General features: G+C 43.1%; 1 protein-coding gene across 2 annotated transcripts in view; it reads left to right on the top strand.

Annotated features, from left to right (window-relative positions):
* TMCO4 (transmembrane and coiled-coil domains 4) overlaps nt 1-26,097 on the top strand; it is a 77,437-nt gene that overhangs the window by 16,454 nt on the left and 34,886 nt on the right. For both annotated transcript variants that reach the window (XR_005777330.1, XM_040422429.1), the window contains exons 2-9: nt 8,523-8,675; nt 8,778-8,952; nt 10,695-10,722; nt 15,913-16,045; nt 24,408-24,505; nt 24,584-24,727; nt 25,302-25,421; nt 25,506-25,670. Coding sequence is in view for 1 of the 2 variants with exons in the window: in XM_040422429.1 (XP_040278363.1) it covers nt 8,545-8,675; nt 8,778-8,952; nt 10,695-10,722; nt 15,913-16,045; nt 24,408-24,505; nt 24,584-24,727; nt 25,302-25,421; nt 25,506-25,670 (994 nt within the window). In the remaining variant the exon portion in view is untranslated. The remainder of the gene's footprint in view (nt 1-8,522; nt 8,676-8,777; nt 8,953-10,694; nt 10,723-15,912; nt 16,046-24,407; nt 24,506-24,583; nt 24,728-25,301; nt 25,422-25,505; nt 25,671-26,097) is intronic.

Below are 26,097 nucleotides of genomic sequence, written 5' to 3'. Positions count from 1 at the left end.
GTGTGTATATATATATATATATACAGTATACTGTCCTCTGTAGTATATATACAGTATACTGTCCTTTGTAGTATATATACAGTATATTGTCCTCTTCCGTGTTAATTATGTTACACAGTTTAGTGTCATCTGCAAAAATTATATTTTACTGTGCAAGCCTTCTACAAGATTATTAATAAATATATTGAAGAGAATAGGGCCCAATACTGACCCCTGAGGTACCCCACTAGTGACAGTGACCCAATCTGAGTGTGTACCGTTAATAACCACCCTCTGTTTTCTATCCCTCAGCCAGTTACTTACCCACATACAGACGTTTTCTCCCAGTCCGAGCATTCTCATTTTATATACTAACCTTTTATGCGGTACAGTGTCAAATGCTTTGGAGAAGTCCAGATATACGACATCCATTGATTCGCCGCTGTCAAGTCTAGAACTTACCTCCTCATAGAAACTGATTAAATTAGTTTGAGATTAACGATCCCTCATGTAGCCATGCTGATATGGTGTCATTTGCTTATTTTCATTGAGATCCTCTAAGATAGCATCTCTTAGAAAACCTTTAAACAGTTTACCCACAACAGATGTTAGACTTACCGGCCTATAGTTTTCGGGCTCTGTTTTTGGACCCTTTTTGAATATTGGCACCACATTTGCTATGTGCCAATCCTGTGGGACATTCCCTGTCAGTATAGAGTCCTTTACTAACAGAAATAAGGGTCTGGCTATGACATTACTTCTCTTAGGATACCGAGGTGTATGCCATCTGGTCCTGGCGATTTGTCTATTTTAATATTTTTAAGACTGCGCTGTTCTTCTTCCTGGGTCAAACAGGGCACTTTTAATGGGGAATTAACTTTTACATTCTGCATTTCATCTGACAGTTTATTTTCCTCAGTGAATACAGTGGAGAAAAAAATATTTAACAGCTTTGTTTTCTCCTCGTCGCTCTCTGCGACTCCCCCCTCACTACTCTGTAGAGGGCCGACACCTTCAGATTTATACTTTTTACCATTTATATAATTGAAGAACATTTTAGGGTTAGTTTTGCTCTCTTTGGCAATTAATCTCTCGGTCTCTAGTTTGGCTGCTTTTATTTGTTTTTTTACATATTCTATCTTTTTCCTTATAGTTTTTCAGTGCTTCCTCGCTGCCCTCCTGTTTTAGTGATTGAAATGCTTTCTTTTTGTCATTTATTGCTTTCTTTATATTTCTATTTATCCACATTGGTTTCTTCTTGTCCCTTAACCTTTTATTCCCATACGGTATGTACCTCTCACAATGAAATTTTAGGATGCTTTTAAAAATATCCCATTTTGTGGCTGTATTTTAATTTTTGAGCACTTTGTCCCAGTTAGTTTGGCCTATGGCCTCTCTTAATTGGCTACATTTAGCTTTTTTGAAGTTTGGTATTTTTGTTCCTCCCTGAAGAAACGCTCTTTTGAATGACAATTGGAAGGTTATTACTTTATAGTAGGGCTGCACGATAAATCGAAAAAATAATCGAATCGCGATAATCGGCAAATGCGATATGGCGATTTGGCCGACCCGAAAATGCCGTGATTTATATATGAAGGGGCCCCGTGCACATAACTGGCTTTGCGTGTAAAGTATTTTACTAGTGTGTGAAACAATCTCTCTCCTATTGATAACATGGCCGCCTCTGTACTCACTGTCACTATGAATGCACGGCAGCGAGCAGGCCGGCCGGCGCGTGACTGACATCACTTAGTAACGCTCCTGCTTCCTGAAGTGGGAGGAGCGTTACTAAGTGACGTCAGTCACGTGCCGGCCGGACACCTCGCTACCGCTCGCTGCAGTGCATTCATAGTGACAGTGAGTACAGAGGCGGCCATGTTATCAATAGGAGAGAGATTGTTTCACACACTAGTAAGATACTTAACACAAAGCCAGTTATGTGCGCAGTTTAGGACACATGAGGGGACACATAGGACCATGAGGGGGACCAGCATAAGATGCTATATGTCTTATGCTGCCCCCCCTCATGGCCCTATGTGTCATAGCACACATCCCCCATAACAGCGTCCTCCACAGATCCCCCATAACAGTGCCATCCACAGGTCCCCATAAGTGTCCTCCACAGATCCCCCATAACACTGTCCTCCACAGATCCCCCACATAACAGCGTCCTCCACAGATCCCCCACATAACAGCGTCCTCCACAGATCCCCCACATAACAGCGTCCTCCACAGATCCCCCACATAACAGCGTCCTCCACAGATCCCCCACATAACAGCGTCCACCACAGATCCCCCATAACAGCGTCCTCCACAGATCCCCCATAACAGCATCCTCCACAGATCCCCCATATAACAGCGTCCTCCACAGATCCCCCACATAACAGCGTCCTCCACAGATCCCCCACATAACAGCGTCCTCCACAGATCCCCCATAACAGCATCCTCCACAGATCCCCCATATAACAGCGTCCTCCACAGATCCCCCACATAACAGCGTCCTCCACAGATCCCCCACATAACAGCGTCATCCACAGATCCCCCATAACAGCGTCATCCACAGATCCCCCACATAACAGCGTCCTCCACAGATCCCCCACATAACAGCGTCCTCCACAGATCCCCCACATAACAGCGTCATCCACAGATCCCCCACATAACAGCGTCATCCACAGATCCCCCACATAACAGCGTCATCCACAGATCCCCCACATAACAGCGTCCTCCACAGATCCCCCACATAACAGCGTCCTCCACAGATCCCCCACATAACAGCGTCCTCCACAGATCCCCCACATAACAGCGTCATCCACAGATCCCCCACATAACAGCGTCATCCACAGATCCCCCACATAACAGCGTCCTCCACAGATCCCCCACATAACAGCATCATCCACAGATCCCCCATAACAGCGTCATCCACAGATCCCCCATAACAGCGTCATCCACAGATCCCCCACAACAGTGTCCTCCACAGATCCCCCATAACAGCGTCATCCACAGATCCCCCATAACAGCGTCCTCCACAGATCCCCCACATAACAGCGCCATCCACAGATCCCCCATAACAGCGTCATCCACAGATCCCCCATAACAGTGCCATCCACAGATCCCCATAACAGTGCCATCCACAGATCCCCCATAACAGCGTCATCCACAGATCCCCCACATAACAGCGCCATCCACAGATCCCACATAACAGCGCCATCCACAGATCCCCCACATAACAGCGTCCTTCACAGATCCCCCACATAACAGCGTCATCCACAGATCCCCCACATAACAGCGTCATCCACAGATCCCCCACATAACAGCGTCCTCCACAGATCCCCCACATAACAGCATCCTCCACAGATCCCCCACATAACAGCGTCCTCCACAGATCCCCCATAACAGCATCATCCACAGATCCCCCATATAACAGCGTCCTCCACAGATCCCCCACATAACAGCGTCCTCCACAGATCCCCCACATAACAGCGTCCTCCACAGATCCCCCATAACAGCATCATCCACAGATCCCCCATAACAGCGTCATCCACAGATCCCCCACAACAGTGTCCTCCACAGATCCCCCATAACAGCGTCATCCACAGATCCCCCATAACAGCGTCATCCACAGATCCCCCACATAACAGCGTCCTCCACAGATCCCCCATAACAGCGCCATCCACAGATCCCACATAACAGCGCCATCCACAGATCCCCCACATAACAGCGTCCTTCACAGATCCCCCACATAACAGCGTCATCCACAGATCCCCCACATAACAGCGTCATCCACAGATCCCCCACATAACAGCGTCCTCCACAGATCCCCCACATAACAGCGTCCTCCACAGATCCCCCACATAACAGCATCATCCACAGATCCCCCATAACAGCGTCATCCACAGATCCCCCACAACAGTGTCCTCCACAGATCCCCCACAACAGCGTCATCCACAGATCCCCCATAACAGCGTCATCCACAGATCCCCCACATAACAGCGTCCTCCACAGATCCCCCATAACAGCGTCATCCACAGATCCCCCACATAACAGCGCCATCCACAGATCCCCCATAACTATGTCATACCCAGCCGCGTCAGCGGCTCATATGGGAAAATCCAAGCAAACAGACCTCTAGCACAATTCCCTTAAAATATCGCATCGCACATCGTTATCGCAATTTCTAGGGCCCTAATCGCAATCGCATAAAATTCCCATATCGTGCAGCCCTACTTTATGGTCACTATTTCCCAGGTGTCCCCCAACCTGCACGTCTGTTCTTCTGTCAGGTCTATTGGTTAATATTAAGTCCAGTATGGCCGTCCCTCTAGTCGGGTCCTGAACCAGTTGGGAGAGATAATTGTCTTTGGTTATTGCCAAGAATCTATTTCCCTTATGACATATACAAGTTTCAGTTTCCCAGTCTATATCTGGGTAGTAGAAGTCCCCCCATAATAACCACCTCATTATGATTTGCCGCCTCGTCTATCTCGTTTAGTAGTAGATTTTCTGTGGACTCCGGTATATTAGGTGGTTTATAGTAAACTCCTATTAGTAATTTATTGTTGTTTTTAGCTCCATGTATCTCTACCCATAGTGACTCCACATGTTCATGTCCCTCACTTATATCTTCTCGGACTGTGGGCTTTAGGCTACTTTCACACTAGCGTTCGGAGCGGATCCGTCTGATGTTTCATCAGACGGATCCACTCCTTTAATGCAGATGTTTGCATCCGTTCAGAACGGATCCGTCTGCATTAAAACTTCGAAAATTTTCTAAGTGTGAAAGTTGTCTGAGCGGATCCGTTCAGACTTTACATTGTAAGTCAATGGGGAACGGATCCGCTTGAAGATTGAGCCATATTGTGTCATCTTCAAGCGGATCCGTCCCCATTGACTTCCATTATAAGTCTGGACGGATCCGCTCGCCTCCGCACGGCCAGGCGGACACCCGAACGCTGCAAGCAGCGTTCAGGTGTCCGCTCACTGAGCGGAGCGGAGGCTGAGCGCTGGCAGGCGGATGCATTCGGGACCGCTTGTGAGCCCCTTCAAACGGAGCGCACGAGCGGACACCTGAACGCAGGTGTGAAAGTAGCCTTAGACAGGACTTTACATAAAGGCAGACCCCTCCCCCTCTCCGGTTTTGATGATCCTTTCTAAACAGACTGTAACCCTGTACATTAACAGCCCAGTCATAGCTATCATCTCAGTTATTCCCACTGTCATAGCTATCATCCAGCCATGTCTCAGTTATTCCCACTGTCATAGCTATCATCCAGCCATGTCTCAGTTATTCCCACTGTCATAGCTATCATCCAGCCATGTCTCAGTTATTCCCACTGTCATAGCTATCATCCAGCCATGTCTCAGTTATTCCCACTGTCATAGTTATCATCCAGCCGTGTCTCAGTTATTCCCACTGTCATAGCTATCATCCAGCCATGTCTCTGTTATTCCCACTGTCATAGCTATCATCCAGCCATGTCTCAGTTATTCCCACTGTCATAGCTATCATCCAGCCATGTCTCAGTTATTCCCACTGTCATAGCTATCATCCAGCCATGTCTCAGTTATTCCCACTGTCATAGTTATCATCCAGCCGTGTCTCAGTTATTCCCACTGTCATAGCTATCATCCAGCCATGTCTCAGTTATTCCCACTGTCATAGCTATCATCCAGCCATGTCTCAGTTATTCCTACTGTCATAGCTATCATCCAGCCATGTCTCAGTTATTCCCACTGTCATAGCTATCATCCAGCCATGTCTCAGTTATTCCCACTGTCATAGTTATCATCCAGCCGTGTCTCAGTTATTCCCACTGTCATAGCTATCATCCAGCCATGTCTCTGTTATTCCCACTGTCATAGCTATCATCCAGCCATGTCTCAGTTATTCCTACTGTCATAGCTATCATCCAGCCATGTCTCAGTTATTCCCACTGTCATAGTTATCATCCAGCCATGTCTCAGTTATTCCCACTGTCATAGCTATCATCCAGCCATGTCTCAGTTATTCCCACTGTCATAGCTATCATCCAGCCATGTCTCAGTTATTCCCACTGTCATAGTTATCATCCAGCCGTGTCTCAGTTATTCCCACTGTCATAGCTATCATCCAGCCATGTCTCAGTTATTCCCACTGTCATAGCTATCATCCAGCCATGTCTCAGTTATTCCCACTGTCATAGTTATCATCCAGCCATGTCTCAGTTATTCCCACTGTCATAGCTATCATCCAGCCATGTCTCAGTTATTCCCACTGTCATAGCTATCATCCAGCCATGTCTCAGTTATTCCCACTGTCATAGCTATCATCCAGCCATGTCTCAGTTATTCCCACTATGTCATAGCTATCATCCAGCCATGTCTCAGTTATTCCCACTGTCATAGCTATCATCCAGCCGTGTCTCAGTTATTCCCACTGTCATAGCTATCATCCAGCCATGTCTCAGTTATTCCCACTGTCATAGCTATCATCCAGCCATGTCTCAGTTATTCCCACTGTCATAGCTATCATCCAGCCATGTCTCAGTTATTCCCACTGTCATAGCTATCATCCAGCCGTGTCTCTGTTATTCCCACTGTCATAGCTATCATCCAGCCATGTCTCAGTTATTCCCACTGTCATAGCTATCATCCAGCCGTGTCTGTTATTCCCACTGTCATAGTTATCATCCAGCCATGTTCTCTGTTATTCTCACTGTCATAGCTATCATCCAGCCGTGTCTCAGTTATTCCCACTGTCATAGCTATCATCCAGCCATGTCTCAGTTATTCCCACTGTCATAGCTATCATCCAGCCGTGTCTGTTATTCCCACTGTCATAGTTATCATCCAGCCATGTTCTCTGTTATTCTCACTGTCATAGCTATCATCCAGCCGTGTCTCAGTTATTCCCACTGTCATAGCTATCATCCAGCCGTGTCTCAGTTATTCCCACTATGTCATAGCTATCATCCAGCCATGTCTCAGTTATTCCCACTGTCATAGCTATCATCCAGCCATGTCTCAGTTATTCCCACTGTCATAGCTATCATCCAGCCATGTCTCAGTTATTCCCACTGTCATAGCTATCATCCAGCCATGTCTCAGTTATTCCCACTATGTCATAGCTATCATCCAGCCATGTCTCAGTTATTCCCACTGTCATAGCTATCATCCAGCCGTGTCTCTGTTATTCCCACTATGTCATAGCTATCATCCAGCCATGTCTCAGTTATTCCCACTGTCATAGCTATCATCCAGCCGTGTCTCTGTTATTCCCACTATGTCATAGCTATCATCCAGCCATGTCTTAGTTATTCCCACTGTCATAGTCCTCCTCACACATCACTAATTCCAGCTCCCCAGTTTTATTAGTCAGGCTTCTGGCATTAGTGTACATACATTTGAGAGGTTTATGTATATTTTTTACCCTACACCTTTCCTTCTGAACTGTTCTAGTCCCTCCTTCCATTCCTCCCCCAGTCCCACCACCTTGCCCCCGGTCTCTATCTGCACTATCTTCCCCTCCTATAATGTAATTACCCTCCCCCCCCCCCCCCCCCCCAGTAAAAAAAAATTAAAAAAGATGAACTACATCTGTTTTTAAGGACTGTGCAAAAAGACCATTAAAAAACAGATAGACGGCCAGAAAATGGCTGCGCACATAGATGCAGAATGGCATTGAAAAACGTACAGTGTGCCCATTTATAAAGGGGTCATCCACCTTTTTCTTACTGATGCTGATGACCTATCCAAAAGGTAAGTAGGAAAAATGCGGATAAGGCCTCATGCATACGACCGTGCCGTTTTTTTTGCGGTCCGCAAACCGCTGATCCGCAAAAAACGGAAGCCACCCGTGTGCATGAGGTCTAACCCCTTTAATGCACACTTACGCGGTCTGGTTCTGCACCCCACAAGCCGGGTCACTGATCATTTCAGAATTAAGCTACTTTCACACGACCGTGCCGTGTATTGCAGTCTGCAAATTGCGGATCCGCAAAACAGATGCCGCCCGTTCGCGTTCCGCAACTTACGGAACGGGCGGCCTATTATAGAAATGCCTATTCTTACCGGCAAAACGGACAAGAATGCGGGCAAGAAACGGGGTGCTGTCCGCATCATTTGCAGTGAATTTTTTTGCGGCTCCGATGAGGACCAAAACAACAGTCATGTGAATGCAGCCTTAGGGCTCATAAACACAAACGTATTTTCTTTACGTGTCCGTTCCGTTTTTTTTATGCAGAACCATTCATTTCAATGAGTTCGAAAATAAAAACGGAAGTTACTCCGTGTGCATTCAGTTTCCATATGTCCGTTCCGCAAAAAAAAAGAAGAACATGTCCTATTATTTTCCGCGTTACGGACAAGGATAGGACTGTTCTATTCCAGCTGTTCCGTTCCGCAAAATCTGTATTTTTTGCAGATCCTTTTTTTGCGGACCACAAAATGTTATACGGTCATGTGCATGAGCCCTTATATTGAGGCCACATGATTGATATTATTATTTTTTTCTAGGCTGGACTTGGGCTCCTTGGCTAAGCTTTTTCCATTCTATCCTGTATTTGCAGTTGAGCTGACGGCGTTCACGCCATGCAGGACGAATCGGGCGGAAGCAGCAGCGCAGTCCTGCCGGGGAGGTCGCTGAGTGAACCTGCGCGATTCGCCTACGCTGGGCTGTGCGGCCTGTCCCTGGCGCAGCTCTACCCAGAGGAAGGACAGAGGTAATTGCTGTATAATTTCAGGTGCGCGCTCCCGCAGTCCATCCACTGCCCTCCGGGGGGTGCTGTGTGTTCTCTATGGTCAGCTCTTTGCCCTCTGTACAGGGAGTTCTGCAGGAAGTTTGTGGAGGATCTGGTGCAATGGCTGGACCTTTGCCCTTCAGTCATCCCCGCCATGGAGGCGTTCGCCAGTGGCCTGGGCGGAGAAGGAACGGACACGTTCAGTCAGGTTCTCCTGGAAGATTCGGCCATAAAGACCAACCCGACCATAATCATTCAGGTAGCAACACAGTGCCAGTCTGTGGATCACATTATGTGAAAATGTCGTCCATTCCTATGCCAATAAAGCTTTACTGTTGTATAATATATTCTTTGGTTTAATTCCTCATCATTTCACCATCCCTGCTTACTGTGATTGAATGGAAACAGTCCTGATCACATCCAGAGCCCGAAAACCTGTCCTAGTTACACATCTGGGGGTTTTGTTACAATTGTACCCAGCAGTTCTCTTTGAGAAAAACAGCCAAGACTACACTGATACATTGTAGCAAGGCCATCAGCTGTGGGAGTAGCTTTTGATGGGTCATAAAAAAAATGACACTCTTGATTCCTAATATCCTGGCACTCTTTTAGGTGCCGTTGCCTTTTCCTCGTTAGCTTGGAGAAACCCGGCATGTCTAAAGATTTGTTTCATGAATGTAATGTCAGAAGTTCAGTGAAGACTGACACCAGAACAAAGCTGGTGGGCTGGGGGTTGTGTAAGTAGATAACAGTGCAGATTAAAGGGCATCTGTCAGCAGTTTTGTACCTATGACACCGGCTGACCTGATACATGTGCTCTTGGCAGCTGAAGGCATCTGTGTTGGTCCAGTGTTTATATGTGTTCACATTGCTGAGAAAAAAGTTTTATTATATGCAAATGAGCCTCTAGGAGCAACGGGGGCGTCGCCATTACACCTAAAGGCTCTGCGCTCTCTGCAACTGCTGCGCCCTCTGTATTTGGCAGGGGCCAGGCAGTGTAAACGTGATCACACCTGGTCCTGTCAATAAAGTCCATCAGTTCCAGAGAGAGCAGAGCCTCTAGGTGTAATGGTAACGCCCCCGTTGCTCTTAAAGGCTCATTTGCATATATTAAAACATCATTTTTCTCCGCAATGCGGGCACATAGGAACAAGGGACCAACACAGATGCCTTCAGCTGCCAAGCGCACATGTAACAGGTCAGCCAGTGTCATAGGTACAGAACTGCTGACAGATGCCCTTTTAAAGGAGTTCTCTGGGAATTAAGAAAATGAAAATACTTTAATATTACTTTATAATAAATATATTCCCAAATACCTTTCATTAGTAGTTTTGTCTACGGAGCAATCACTAGGAGAAATAAAATGGCCGCCGTCCTACCAGTGCACAAAGAACCTGTCCTGATCACACAGGACAAGTTACTTCACAACACTGAGGTAAAGAGCTGCCTCGTCCTCCTCTCTGCGGGAATGGAGTTCATGAGGAGACATGAAGTAGCGGGTGGGGATGTGGATGATAAGCAGCACTTGTATGCCGTCTCCATTACCACAGCCTGTCCTGTCCGTACTTCGTCTGCTCTGAACTAAATTCCCCAGAGATTCAGCTAAGGTTCAGCTGTATTCAGAATCATAATCCCTGACAAGTAGAGAGGAGGAGGAGGAGGATGAGGCAGCTCTTTAGCTCAGTATTGTGAAGTAACTTGTCCTCCTGTGTGATTAGGACAGGTTCTGTGTGTACTGGTAGGACAGCGGCCATTTTGTTTCCCCTGATGATTGCTCCCCCGACAAAACGAGCCAGAATATATAATGAAAGGTATTTGAAAATATATTTATTATAAAGTAATATTTACATATTTTCATTTTCTTAATTCCTGGAGAACCCCTTTAAGTATGGACACTGTCATGGCAGCCATTAGTGGTGGTCACCGAGAATGTGTAGAATGTGGCAGGTTTTGGGGCTGCTCATCCCAGATGCTGACCTCTCGCCTTATATTTTTTTTCAGGATCTGGTGTCGTTCTGCCTGCGAGATGGTGAGTTGTGAACGTTTGATATCCAACAAATCGCCCTGCACTCCTCCATCTCACTACTGTGTCAGTCTTCTCGCTGAGCCTCTCACTGATGGGCCGCTGACGTCATTGAGCGGTAACTGCGGCCGCTTGTAAAACACGCCACCGACACCGGCTGCTGCGGCTGAGATTGTGTGCGGTTTAAATGCTAATTCCAAAAAAGCCATCTGTTTTATCTGATGAAACTGCCGTCGTATTTTTATGCGTCTCCATAAAGTGAGCCGCAGCCGACGTGTGATGTCATCCAGTCAAGGACAAGGCGCTCGCGTCAGTCCTACGGCAAAGGAAGAATGGCTCCTACAAGGGTGAGTCAAAAATGATCCGCACACTGGCTGTAGAATCTATTTGTATCGACATGTTTTCGACATGATCTCCCCGGTCCCTGCTGCGCAGTTGTGTGAACGTGTTACGTCAGTTCATTTGTGGCTGCGGCGGTGCGTGAAACAATGGCGGCCACACTTCTGATTTGCACGAAAGAAGAAGCAGCATGCTGTGGCGCTCTGAGGGTGCCTATATCTATAGAAGTCTTTGCGCACAGTATGAAGAAAGGGTTTAGTCGCGAAGGACTGTGCATTAATGGACAGAGAAGGCCGCACAATTGTCAGCCATGAAGAAGGAGCCATGACCGACAACATTGAGGTGAACTGATTCTGCTGGACAGCCGAGCGACGAGTGGATTACGAGGCCACGAATCACGTCTGATGATGAGGTGAAGACAGCGGGGCATTCGTGGCTCACAGCTCAGCCCAAAACTTTTTTAATGAGGGAACACGAATGGCTGATGGACCAAGTTTATTGAAGAGCATCGAGATTCTGTCCAAAACTGATGGATTTGTCTTTTTCTGAAAGCGGAAAAAGATAAATTCTACAGCCAGAGTGCGGACAATTTGTGACTCAACCTCCTGTAAAGTGCTCATATCTTAGGAGTTTTACATACAAATAGGGCAGAATTTAGAAGTGAAACGATTCTACTAAATCCGAATTCATCCCGATGTTATGAGAGAGACGGAGAGGGCCTAGTATTCTACTCTTGTGACTCGCCAAATATTTGAAAACACATGTAATGTAATCATCCTTCATTGATAACATGTCATACAACACACAACATCTGACATCATTTATAGACTAGCGGCAATACAGGACAGAAATAATCCTCCCCAGCCAGAACCGGTCGGCATAGTCAAGTCTCAAAGGAGTGTGCAGCATATATATGGCGCTTGGCACCAAGGTGTCAAGATATTTGGAACTACATCTAATCCTCCGTGTTGCTACAAACAGTATTGCACAATCCCACAAACCTAATGCCTGTCAGTCATTGCAAAGAATCTCAGCAGAAAAGAGCTTAAAACAAGCAAGACAAGGCAATAAAAGGGTTACAAACGGTTTTGCAAAAATAGCTTAAAAAGGAGAGACATATACAGACCAGGAGCCAAGGGGGAACACCAACCCCGACGCGCACTTCGCCTCGCTTCCTCTTGGGGGCGTACCCTACCGTCAAAACCTCATGCTATTTATACCCCATCTAGTTGGTCAGTTACACATATTGCCTAATTTGAATGACACCCATCTGTGAGGGCGAGAAGGAGTCCCAATTTGCTGACACTATCGCATCTATTCCCAAAGATGGGAGACTGTTCGCGATCACGTGACTAGTCCGATCACGTGACTCGCAATGTCGAGATGACAAGCGGCTGTTAGGTATTTTTTCTTTATGCTCAGAAGGGGCGGATCGGTTGCGAACCGGTCACAATAGAGTCTCCCTGCAAAGCCGTCGATGTTTGAGGTGAATAACGCGAACTCCCACATCCGCATGATATCACTGGCGCCATAATAGTAAAGGGCAACCTGCCCGTATCCCTCTTTGGGAAATATTATGTATTCTATTTAGATAGCGAGATAGATTAAGGGATATTCGGAATACCATCTTAGCGGTAGTAAAAATCAGTTTATTAACCCTCACATTACCCATAAAAACACTATTGATCCCAAGGTGCGTTTGCCCGTACAATCCCCATATGGAGACAATACATTCATCACAGTATAATGATAACGTGCCTGAATGAGTCCTGATTCATGATTACAGAATATATAATACATGACATATGCAGATTTCATATAATATATAAGTAACAATCTTGCAATAGGTGAATTACATGATGACTAGAATAAAATACCTTATCAAAAAGTATTATAAAATATGAATTGCAATAAATTAATAGGAAGCAAAGTGAACCACAGTTACAATGAAGACAAAAAGTGCAAAACAAACAAAACCTGGTGCCCATATGGGCCGTATATCTCTATATTACATATAATCACTAAGCAATTTTAAAAGAGCATAAGCCACATTGTTCCCCACTATCCAAATACGACGTCATCATATTCAAGGATTGTCATCCTAATAACGTTCCTAATAGCCAAGGCACTCCTAACTTGTCACAGGTGGTCATAGGTTAGTATCACGAAAATATGGAAAGGCAACCAAAGACCAGGTTTCTGAAACATAGCAAGAGCGGTTAGTCAGGAAGGTACCAAACTTGTTAAACAGTTAAAAACATTACAAAAATTCAGTAAAACCACAACTGTTAAAACCATAATTATATGCGTCAATCTCCGGCCCGGGTCAGGGGGCCACCACCGAGCAAAACTGTTGCCCTCCTTACTATCATGTCTGTTATGTTCAGAGAAAAGGGGAAAAACTATTGCCCTCATTTAATCCCAATGGGGCAACTTTATTTAGAGTAAAGATCCACTTTGTCTCCTGTTGGCAAAGTATCTTCCTCCAATTCCCTCCTCTAGGGGAGATCATCACCCGATCGATGCCTCTGAACCGCAAGAGGGATCCCTCAGAATTATGTTTTTCTTTGAAATGTCTTGGTACAGTCTGTAACTGGGGGAGATCCTCCTCATCTTTGGCTGCCTCAATAGATAGGACATGTTCCCTAATCCTCCTCCTGAGTCGTCTTGATGTCGTTCCAACATAAATTTTAGGTTACATGGGCATATGGCTTAATATATTACACCCACCGTGGTGCATGTTATTGGGTATGTTCTTTTATATTCCCTATTTTGTGCGGAATCTCAGACGTTTTTTGCCCTGTTCACATTTGCCACATTCTTTATTACACCAGGGTATTCCCATTGTTCCAAAAAGTCCTGGTTCTCTGCGGACATAGTGACTCTGGACCAGATGGTCCCTAAGATTCTTGGCTCTACTCTTGGTTTCTGGGCAATGTATATGCATTGTCTGGGGGGGTACTGTTTCTCATTACGGAGAGCTTCTAGTATGTGTGCAGAGTATTGTAGACCAGGCAACACTGCTCTGGGTTTCTGGGAAAGAGATTCAAATTAGCTTTCCTAAGCCTATCTGATGCTGACAGGTGTGAGATGTACTCATTTTTATATATTTTTCCCAGAATCCCAGAGGAGCATTTACTGGCTTAGGCCCCTTTCAGACAAGCGAGTGTCGCATAGCATTATATTGATTTATGATGCTATGTAACCCTTATAGTTCTGGAATGTATTGGATAACAGACAGCATTATGTCAGTGTTATCCAATACATTCCAGAACTGTAAAGGTTATATAGCATCATAAATCAATATGATGCCATGTGACCCCGTCAGTGCTGGAAGTTCAGGATGGGTGCTGCGCTGCGAGTCCACAGCGAGACACTTGCTTGCCTTACAGTACTCCTATTCGGCGCCCTATATAACGAGAGATAGTACCCCAACCAAGGCCTCTCAGGCAGTCAAGCAAATTTTCTTTGTTCAGCTCTGTTAAAGGGTAGTTACCCAGAAAGAGCTATGTTACTGGTATGAGTCCGTTTGGAAAGGAGACTAGCTTTCGTGTCTCTTTTCCAGAAAGGGATTATGTGGGGGTCACAATCACAGAAATAGATAAAAATCGTATTATGAAAAAGCACTGATTGAACAGTTTGAGGCTACCACAAGGGAAATTCTTATTATGAAAAAAGCATCAATTGAAAACTTTGAGGCTACCACCAGGGGGAAATGTTATTATGTGTTATTCTGCCGTGTGTTTTGAGCCATGTACGGTATATCTGTCAGCAGAGCGCCCACAATGCACTGGGATGAAAAAATGCTTTCTTCTAACAGCGCCACTCCTCTCCACAGATTGTTTGTGGTATTACAGCTTAGAATCAGTCACCTCCATGAAACTGCCCTGCCATACCTAATGCAAGCCACAGATGGACGTGGCACTCTTTCTCTAAGGTCCCTTTCACACGAGCGAGTGAAGTGAACGCATAGCACCCGCACTGAATCCTGCCCCATTCATTTCAATGGGTCTGTGTACATGAGCGGTTTTTTTTCACGCATCATTTCTGCGTTGCGTGAAAAATGCGGCATGTTGTATAGTCTGAGTTTTTCACGCAGCCCTGGCCCCATAGAAGTGAATGGGGCTTCAGTGAAAAACGTATCGCATCCGGATGCAATGTGTTTTTTACTGATGGTTGCCGGGAGATGTTGTTTGTAAACCTTCAGTTTTTTTTCACACGCGTGAAAAACAAAATGCATCAAAACGGATCGCACCTGCGAGGAAAAAAATGAACGCAATCGCAGACAAAACTGAGTGAACTTGCTTGCAAAATGGTGCGAGTGTCACTGAACGCATCCGGAGCCAATCCGTATCATATGTGTGAAAGAGGCCTAAGTCTGGTTTAACGCCAATATCCTGGACAGATCCCTGTGATGCTGGGTCATCAGACTCACAGTCGGCCAGAACCTGCCTTAGAGGTACAACTATGCACCCGTATTTTGCAAAGCGGTCAACGTTTTCTAAGGATTTATTCACACGTAGTGATTTTATTTTTATTTTTTTGCTGCAGTTTTTTGTGGCTAAAATGAAGCAAATTGCTACAAAGAAGTGAAGAAACCTCAGTTCTGAACAACCCAGTGATTTTTCCATTTAAAGGGGTAGTCTCCTAAACACCACCTCTTGATTGTGAATGTCACAGAGGGGTTCTCCGGCTCAGGGACCTTGTTTTGAGTTGGAGCCCAGAGCCGCTGACAGATTCTCGTGGTTCTTGCCTGTCCTCGTATTACACGGTTGGACATTACAGTGGAGGTCAGACATGGCTCCTTCCAGCTTTGAGCAGCACTCATTTATCAAAATTGTCTTGATGTTTGCGCAGGTTACTACGACTCCCGGAGCCGAGTACTGATCTCCCACGTCTCCTGGTTGCTTCGTGTCCCACCGGAAACCATGGAACTGAGCGAGGACTCCATGATGAAGAGTCTGAAGAAATATACAGAGGAGCCCTCAGAGTAAGTACTGCTATAGCAGCTAGCTGAGCCCTACACATGAGGTGAGAACAGTTGTCTGACCGCTATCTCTCCTGACCCCTCCGACACGCGCTCGCTTGGGGCTCGGCTGAGCATGCATGTGTTCCGAGTGGGAAGAGTGAAGTAAACCACTGGTGGTGGCTTATTTCCTTCAGAACAAATGGCTTTGGCGTGACCTGTCTGATCCTTATCCTCCCCGACATCTGCCATCAGAGGACAGTTGGGGGGGCCCCATATACATTGGGTGGTCGCTGAAATCAATAGGTTCGGATGACATTAATCCAATGTGTGGGGCAAGCTTTAGGGTATAGTCACAAGTGGCCGGTTTGCTGTAAAAATATTTGTGGCTAAAAATGTCTGCCGCGTGTGAATTCCCCCTTAGTGTGGGTTCACACAGTAGTTCTTAGCGGTGCACTTTTGCATGTTTAGTAGTGTTTTTGCAGCATTTCTTGTGGTAAAAAAAAGCTGTTCCAGATGTTGGCTGAAGGTCGAAGGGCCCGTTCACACTGCGTTTTTTTCCCCCATGAAATTATGACGCGGACAACCAAGCCAAAGTTCTACCGGCAGCCGCGTCCTTTCTGCCTCACATTCTTGTCAGTGGGAGACAGCACTGAAGATCATGGAGAGACCGTCGCTCCGTCATCTTCAGTGCTGCCCCCCATTGAAAACAATCGGAGGCAGAATAGACGCGGCCACCGGAAGTATTGCCGCAAAGAAGTCATTGTACAGGGATGGGGAGTAGATAAGCTGTGACATCGCCTATTGTGAATGGTGGGTCCTGTGTAATCTGTGCAGATGTGATATCTGTCATTGTAATCCTGCCTGTGATGATGATGAGATAGCTGCTGAAAAGTTACCTGTGCAGAACAGGAAATCTTGACCTATTATTCAGCACAAAAACTGCAGCATTATATACATTTTTTAATACGGATAGCAACATGGAAAATAAAATAAAAAAACTCACAAAAAAAAATGCTTAGTCTGAAAATGTTATTTATACCATAGGTCATTTTCTGATGACACATTCCATTTAAAGGGGTTATCCAACCCCTGAAATTCTGCACAATACGACCGGGCTCCTCACACACAATCTAATTACCTCCTCCCCGCTCCGCTCCTGGTCCCCGCATGGCCGCCACTGCTTCTCCCCGTGCGAGCATGAAAACATCCCGTGTCGGGAGGGGGCCAGCCAATGGCAGGTGGTGACGGGGACGAGCCTCCCTAGCATTGCGGTTGATGCTAGGGAGGCTCGCCGCCTGCCATTGGCTGCCCCCCCCCCACCGACATCGGATGTTTTCATCTGCGCACGGGGAGAAGCAGCGGGGACCAGGAGCGACATGGGGGCTGGGAAGCAAGATAATTACATTGTGTGTGAGGGGCTTGACATACGGTGCAGCATTTCAATGGTTGGATAACCCCTTTAGGGTCCATTCACAAGCCCGTAGTGTGTTTGCGGACCCACGGTTCCGCAAAACAAGGACAGCAGCAATGTGCGTTCCACATTTTGCGGACCGCACATCACCGGCACTAATAGAATATGCCTATTCTTGTCCGCAATTGCGGACAAGAATAGGACATGTTTTATTTTTTTCGGGAACGGAAATGTGGACCCGGAAGTGCGGGTCCGTAATTCGTGCAGCCCCATAGAAATGAATGGGTCCGCAATTCTGTTCCGCAAAATGCGGAACAGAATTGCGGACGTGTGAATGGACCCTTAGGCCACTTTATTTTAGTGATTTTTCTTTATATGTAAATAATGACCCGCAGAGTGAGGCCTTCACACACAAATTAACTTTGCCTTATTTTTTGCCGCCAAAAAGCTCCATAAAAACACATTTTTTATGGTGTTAAGATGTGTAAACTGCATTTTTTTTTTCCTTATGGAAAAGGGCATGAAGAAACGCTTGAAAAAATGCCATTGCTTTAGCATGCAAATTTTATTTTTTTAAAGCGATAAACACAAAAAAAATAATTACAAATTTGATAAAAATGAAGGCATGTCCTGTGTCCTGTGTGTCCTATTACCCACAGACCTTCAGCTAACGTGTGGAGTTGGCGTCTTCACCATTCTAAATCCACCATGAAATTGATGTGTAAAAAATGGTTCTTAGAGGGTGGGAGTGAAAAAACGGAAGGGGTTAAAAGTCTTCCCCAGGGTTTTACAACTCATGAAATGTAATGAGCCCAGGGCGTGCTGCAGCAGGTCAGGTCCTGGCCGAGGTCCTCATGTGTTTACAGAAAAGCATCCCGCTATCTGGTGTTTTTGCCTTTACTGACTGGTACTATTGATCTGAGTGATGATTTATGGCGCATTGTGGGGAGATGTGACGAGGATGGTGAGATAAATCACACAGCTTTATCACAGACGTTAGTTACCATCACCCCAATAACTGCGCAATAATGAGGGCATAAGGACAGACACCACTGTGTTACAGGTATATAATGATTACTGTGCTATTATACCGTCCAATAACATTGTCTCTACTCACTTTGCTGCCATACAAGGAGCCGCCGCCAGGTACGTAACTGCACGACTGTTTCTTCATATCTTATGTGTCTACGTGACTTGGCCTTAAAGACCAACTCCAGTCAGAAATCAAACTCTTCTACCTCATTCACATGCATATTCTAATCCATAGGGGGGCAGTATTATAGTAGTTATATTCTTGTACATAGGAGCAGTATTATAGTAGTCATATTCTTGTACATAGGAGCAGTATTATAGTAGTTATATTCTTGTACATAGGAGGCAGTATTATAGTAGTTATATTCTTGTACATAGGAGGCAGTATTATAGTAGTTATATTCTTGTACATAGGAGGCAGTATTATAGTAGTTATATTCTTGTACATAGGAGGCAGTATTATAGTAGTTATATTCTTGTACATAGGAGGCAGTATTATAGTAGTTATATTCTTGTACATAGGAGCAGTATTATAGTAGACATATTCTTGTACATAGGAGCAGTATTATAGTAGTTATATTCTTGTACATAGGAGGCAGTATTATAGTAGTGATATTCTTGTACATAGGAGAAGTATTATAGTAGTTATATTCTTGTACATAGGAGCAGTATTATAGTAGTTATATTCTTGTACATAGGAGGCAGTATTATAGTAGTTATATTCTTGTACATAGGAGCAGTATTATAGTAGTTATATTCTTGTACATAGGAGGCAGTATTATAGTAGTTATATTCTTGTACATAGGTGGCAGTATTATTGTAGTTATATCCTTGTACATAGGAGGCAGTATTATAGTAGTTATATTCCTGTACATAGGAGCAGTATTATAGTAGTTATATTCTTGTACATAGGAGGCAGTATTATAGTAGTTATATTCTTGTACATTGGAGGCAGTATTATAGTAGTTATATTCTTGTACATAGGAGGCAGTATTATAGCAGTTATATTCTTGTACATAGGAGCAGTATTATAGTAGTTATATTCTTGTACATAGGAGCAGTATTATAGTAGTTATATTCTTGTACATAGGAGAAGTATTATAGTAGTTATATTCTTGTACATAGGAGGCAGTATTATAGTAGTTCTATTCTTGTACATAGGGGCAGTATTATAGTAGTTATATTCTTGTACATAGGAGCAGTATTATAGTAGTTATATTCTTGTACATGGGGCAGTATTATAGTAGTTATATTCTTGTACATGGGGCAGTATTATAGTAGTTATATTCTGTACATAGGAGGCAGTATTATAGTAGTTATATTCTTGTACATAGGGGGCAGTATTATAGTAGTTATATTCTTGTACATAGTAGGCAGTATTATAGTAGTTATATTCTTGTACATAGGAGCAGTATTATAGTAGTTATATTCTTGTACATAGGAGCAGTATTATAGTAGCTATATTCTTGTACATAGGAGCAGTATTATAGTAGTTATATTCTTGTACATAGGAGCAGTATTATAGTAGTTATATTCTTGTACATAGGAGCAGTATTATAGTAGTTATATTCTTGTACATAGGAGCAGTATTATAGTAGTTATATTCTTGTACATAGGAGCAGTATTATAGTAGTTATATTCTTGTACATAGGAGGCAGTATTATAGTAGTTATATTCTTGTACATAGGGGGCAGTATTATAGTAGTTATATTCTGTACATAGGAGCAGTATTATAGTAGTTATATTCTTGTACATAGGGGCAGTATTATAGTAGTTATATTCTTGTACATAGGAGAAGTATTATAGTAGTTATATTCTTGTACATAGGAGCAGTATTATAGTAGTTATATTCTTGTACATAGGAGGCAGTATTATAGTAGTTATATTCTTGTACATAGGAGCAGTATTATAGTAGTTATATTCTTGTACATAGAAGGCAGTATTATAGTAGTTATATTCTTGTACATAGGAGCAGTATTATAGTAGTTATATTCTTGTACAGAGAGGGCAGTATTATAGTAGTTATATTCTTGTTTATAGGAGGCAGTATTATATTAGTTATATTCTTGTACATAGGAGCAGTATTATAGTAGTTATATTCTTGTACATAGGAGCAGTATTATAGTAGTTATATTCTTGTACATAGGAGGCAGTATTATAGTAGTTATATTCTTGTACATAGGTGGCAGTATTATTGTAGTTATATCCTTGTACATAGGAGGCAGTATTATAGTAGTTATATTCTTGTACATAGGAGCAGTATTATAGTAGTTATATTCCTGTACATAGGAGCAGTATTATAGTAGTTATATTCTTGTACATAGGAGACAGTATTATAGTAGTTATATTCTTGTACATAGGAGGCAGTATTATAGTAGTTATATTCTTGTACATTGGAGGCAGTATTATAGTAGTTATATTCTTGTACATAGGAGGCAGTATTATAGCAGTTATATTCTTGTACATAGGAGCAGTATTATAGTAGTTATATTCTTGTACATAGGAGCAGTATTATAGTAGTTATATTCTTGTACATAGGAGAAGTATTATAGTAGTTATATTCTTGTACATAGGAGGCAGTATTATAGTAGTTCTATTCTTGTACATAGGGGCAGTATTATAGTAGTTATATTCTTGTACATAGGAGCAGTATTATAGTAGTTATATTCTTGTACATGGGGCAGTATTATAGTAGTTATATTCTTGTACATGGGGCAGTATTATAGTAGTTATATTCTGTACATAGGAGGCAGTATTATAGTAGTTATATTCTTGTACATAGGGGGCAGTATTATAGTAGTTATATTCTTGTACATAGTAGGCAGTATTATAGTAGTTATATTCTTGTACATAGGAGCAGTATTATAGTAGTTATATTCTTGTACATAGGAGCAGTATTATAGTAGCTATATTCTTGTACATAGGAGCAGTATTATAGTAGTTATATTCTTGTACATAGGAGCAGTATTATAGTAGTTATATTCTTGTACATAGGAGCAGTATTATAGTAGTTATATTCTTGTACATAGGAGCAGTATTATAGTAGTTATATTCTTGTACATAGGAGCAGTATTATAGTAGTTATATTCTTGTACATAGGAGAAGTATTATAGTAGTTATATTCTTGTACATAGGAGCAGTATTATAGTAGTTATATTCTTGTACATAGGAGGCAGTATTATAGTAGTTATATTCTTGTACATAGGAGCAGTATTATAGTAGTTATATTCTTGTACATAGGAGGCAGTATTATAGTAGTTATATTCTTGTACATAGGTGGCAGTATTATTGTAGTTATATCCTTGTACATAGGAGGCAGTATTATAGTAGTTATATTCTTGTACATAGGAGCAGTATTATAGTAGTTATATTCCTGTACATAGGAGCAGTATTATAGTAGTTATATTCTTGTACATAGGAGACAGTATTATAGTAGTTATATTCTTGTACATAGGAGGCAGTATTATAGTAGTTATATTCTTGTACATTGGAGGCAGTATTATAGTAGTTATATTCTTGTACATAGGAGGCAGTATTATAGCAGTTATATTCTTGTACATAGGAGCAGTATTATAGTAGTTATATTCTTGTACATAGGAGCAGTATTATAGTAGTTATATTCTTGTACATAGGAGAAGTATTATAGTAGTTATATTCTTGTACATAGGAGGCAGTATTATAGTAGTTCTATTCTTGTACATAGGGGCAGTATTATAGTAGTTATATTCTTGTACATAGGAGCAGTATTATAGTAGTTATATTCTTGTACATGGGGCAGTATTATAGTAGTTATATTCTTGTACATGGGGCAGTATTATAGTAGTTATATTCTGTACATAGGAGGCAGTATTATAGTAGTTATATTCTTGTACATAGGGGGCAGTATTATAGTAGTTATATTCTTGTACATAGTAGGCAGTATTATAGTAGTTATATTCTTGTACATAGGAGCAGTATTATAGTAGTTATATTCTTGTACATAGGAGCAGTATTATAGTAGCTATATTCTTGTACATAGGAGCAGTATTATAGTAGTTATATTCTTGTACATAGGAGCAGTATTATAGTAGTTATATTCTTGTACATAGGAGCAGTATTATAGTAGTTATATTCTTGTACATAGGAGCAGTATTATAGTAGTTATATTCTTGTACATAGGAGCAGTATTATAGTAGTTATATTCTTGTACATAGGAGGCAGTATTATAGTAGTTATATTCTTGTACATAGGGGGCAGTATTATAGTAGTTATATTCTGTACATAGGAGCAGTATTATAGTAGTTATATTCTTGTACATAGGGGCAGTATTATAGTAGTTATATTCTTGTATATAGGAGGCAGTATTATAGTAGTTATATTCTTGTACATAGGAGGCAGTATTATAGTAGTTATATTCTGTACATAGGAGCAGTATTATAGTAGTTATATTCTTGTACATAGGAGGCAGTATTATAGTAGATATATTCTTGTACATAGGAGCAGTATTATAGTAGTTATATTCTTGTACATAGGAGGCAGTATTATAGTAGTTATATTCTGTACATAGGAGCAGTATTATAGTAGTTATATTCTTGTACATAGGAGGCAGTATTATAGTAGATATATTCTTGTACATAGGAGGCAGTATTATAGTAGATATATTCTTGTACATAGGGGCAGTATTATAGTAGTTATATTCTTGTATATAGGAGGCAGTATTATAGTAGTTATATTCTTGTACATAGGAGGCAGTATTATAGTAGTTATATTCTTGTACATAGGAGGCAGTATTATACTAGTTATATTCTTGTACATAGGAGGCAGTATTATAGTAGATATATTCTTGTACATAGGAGCAGTATTATAGTAGATATATTCTTGTACATAGGAGCAGTATTATAGTAGTTATATTCTTGTACATAGGAGCAGTATTATAGTAGTTATATTCTTGTACATAGGAGGCAGTATTATAGTAGTTATATTCTGTACATAGGAGCAGTAATATATTAGTTATATTCTTGTACATAGGGGGCAGTATTATAGTAGTTATATTCTGTACATAGGAGCAGTATTATATTAGTTATATTCTTGTACAGGGGAATCGCATGCACGATTCCCCTTGATGAGGCTGCTGCCAGGACACTGCGCGGGCCCGGACATGTGTAACATTGGCGCATGCGTGAGATTGCGGCGCACTGCGAAAAAATAAAGCTGAGGAGATGAGTGAATAATTAGCAGCGGGGCGACGCTGGGCTCCAAGATAAGGGGCGCGGCTGGGGTCGGCCAGAGGGACAGCCCCTTGGGTACCTTATGAAGGTAATTAGCATATAAATAAAAGAGATTTCTATCAAAAATGAAAGGACAGGTGGGGGTAAAACTAGTATATTTTTATTTAGATAAAGGAGACTGAAATGATGATATGAACAGCTGACAGAATCCCTGTGTTGTTGTTGTGTTTCCTCCTCTTTTTAGTTGATACATTGCCGTATACTCTCTATTATATAGCTGTTTGGAGACTCCCCCTGTAAATCCTTTGTTTGCTCCCGGTACATTTGTAACTTTTCCTTATTCTCATAACTCTTTGGCGTTGGAGGATTTCGCGCTGATCCCCGCCCTCCTCCCGTGTTATTGTGTTTGTCGACTCCTGACTGCGCGTCTTTTCGAAGGCGTCCTGTGATTGTAATTATTCTGCTTGTCGTTGGCTTCATTTGTTTGTACACAGGAGCTGAACAGATTGTTCACGTCAGGAACGCTCCTGCAATAATAGCAGCCATTATTATCGCCTCCGTGACTCTGAATGTGTTCATTTGCAAAGGTTCTTCACCCGAGGACCGTGTCACTTCAGCAGTGAACTGGTTAAACTTCCCCTCAAACAGGAAACAAGTCGTCAATTCTTGGGAAAGCTGGGTGGCAGCCAGTGTTTCATATTTGTTATAACTAACGATCCGCGTTGTATTTCAGGTCAGTGCAGGCATCTCGCAGGAAGAAGGAAAGTCGGAAGAAGATGAAGAGATATCTGCTCATAGGTCTGGCCACTGTGGGCGGAGGGACGGTTATAGGTGAGGGTCATAATGCTCCGCCATCTTGTCGTGGTTACTTCCTGTGACGTCTCTCACCTATTCTACCTCCAAAAACAGGTTTGACCGGGGGACTAGCAGCTCCGCTTGTAGCCGCGGGAGCCGCCACCATCATTGGAAGCGCTGGGGCTGCTGCTCTGGGGTCCACCGCTGGCATTGCTATCATGGCGTCTCTCTTTGGGGCAGCGGGAGCCGGGTTGACAGGTCAGTGGCAATCATCGAAGAAGTGATCAGAGTGATGAGAGACAGGCCCATGGATGCTACAGTTATTGTATCCTATGTAAAATATTGAAATGAATGCCCCCCCAGATTTAAAGAGGTTTTACAAGATTTTTTAACTGATGACCTATCCTCTGGATATCTGATCAGTGGGGGTCCGACATCCGGGACCCTCGCCGATCAGCTGTTCAAGAAGTCACCGGAGCTCGCATTAGCGCTGCTGCCATCTCGTAGCTTTGCCTAGGTCATGTGACATCACGTTCATTCATCGGTCACATGGCCTAGGCGCAGCTCAGTCCCATTGAAGTGTATGAGGCTGAACTGCAATACCAAGCATGGCCACTATACAATGTACGGCGCTGTGCTGGGTAAGCTGAGAGAAGGCTGCGGCGCTACTGTGAGCCCCGGCGTCTTCTGAAACAGCTGATTGTGGGGGTCCTGATTTTTGGACCACCGATAGGTCACAGTTAAAAAATCCCAGAAAACCCCTTTAAGGCTCTTTATCTGTTAGTTAAGTGATCAATCTGATTCTCACACGATGGCATTCTCCTTGTCTCAGGTTATAAGATGAAGAAACGTGTTGGAGCCATAGAGGAGTTTGAGTTTTTACCACTGACTGGTGGGTTTCAGCTCCACATATGCATCGCCATCACTGGGTGGCTCTCCACTGGAAAATATGGTGAGCACTGTTTTTTTTTTTTTGACCGTGCAGCATCTGGACGAGATAGGTGGACCCTATGTAATGTCTTAATATCCTGATTAGGGAGTTTTGCTGCCCCGTGGCAGAGTCTGCTGCACGCTACTGAACAGTACTGCCTGGCATGGGAGTCTAAATACCTCATGGAGCTCGGAAACGCACTGGATACCTTACTCAATGGTTTTGTGAATATTGTGGCGCAGGAAGCCCTGAAATACACCATCTTATCAGGTAAGGCCACACTGTGTCTGCAACTGGCCAAATAAAATGGGTTTCTGTGTACATATCCTGTACTGATCCTGAGTTACCTCCTGTATTATGACTTCCTGTATTATGCTCCAGATCTGCACTCACTATTCTGCTGGTGCAGTCACTGTGTACATACATTACTTATCCTGTACTGATTCAGAGTTACATCCCGTATTATACTCCAGAGCTGCACTCACTATTCTGCTGGTGCAGTCACTGTGTACATACATTACTTATCCTGTACTGATCCTGAGTTACATCCTGTATTATACTCCAGAGCTGCACTCACTATTCTACTGGTGCAGTCACTGTGTACATACATTACATTACTTATCCTGAGTTACATCCTGTATTATACCCCAGAGCTGCACTCACTATTCTGCTGGTGCAGTTACTGTGTACATACATT

Source organism: Bufo bufo, chromosome 1 (genome assembly GCF_905171765.1).
Source record: "Bufo bufo chromosome 1, aBufBuf1.1, whole genome shotgun sequence".
Taxonomy (NCBI): Eukaryota; Metazoa; Chordata; class Amphibia; order Anura; family Bufonidae; genus Bufo; species Bufo bufo.
This window is presented reverse-complemented; position numbering and strand designations above follow the sequence as displayed.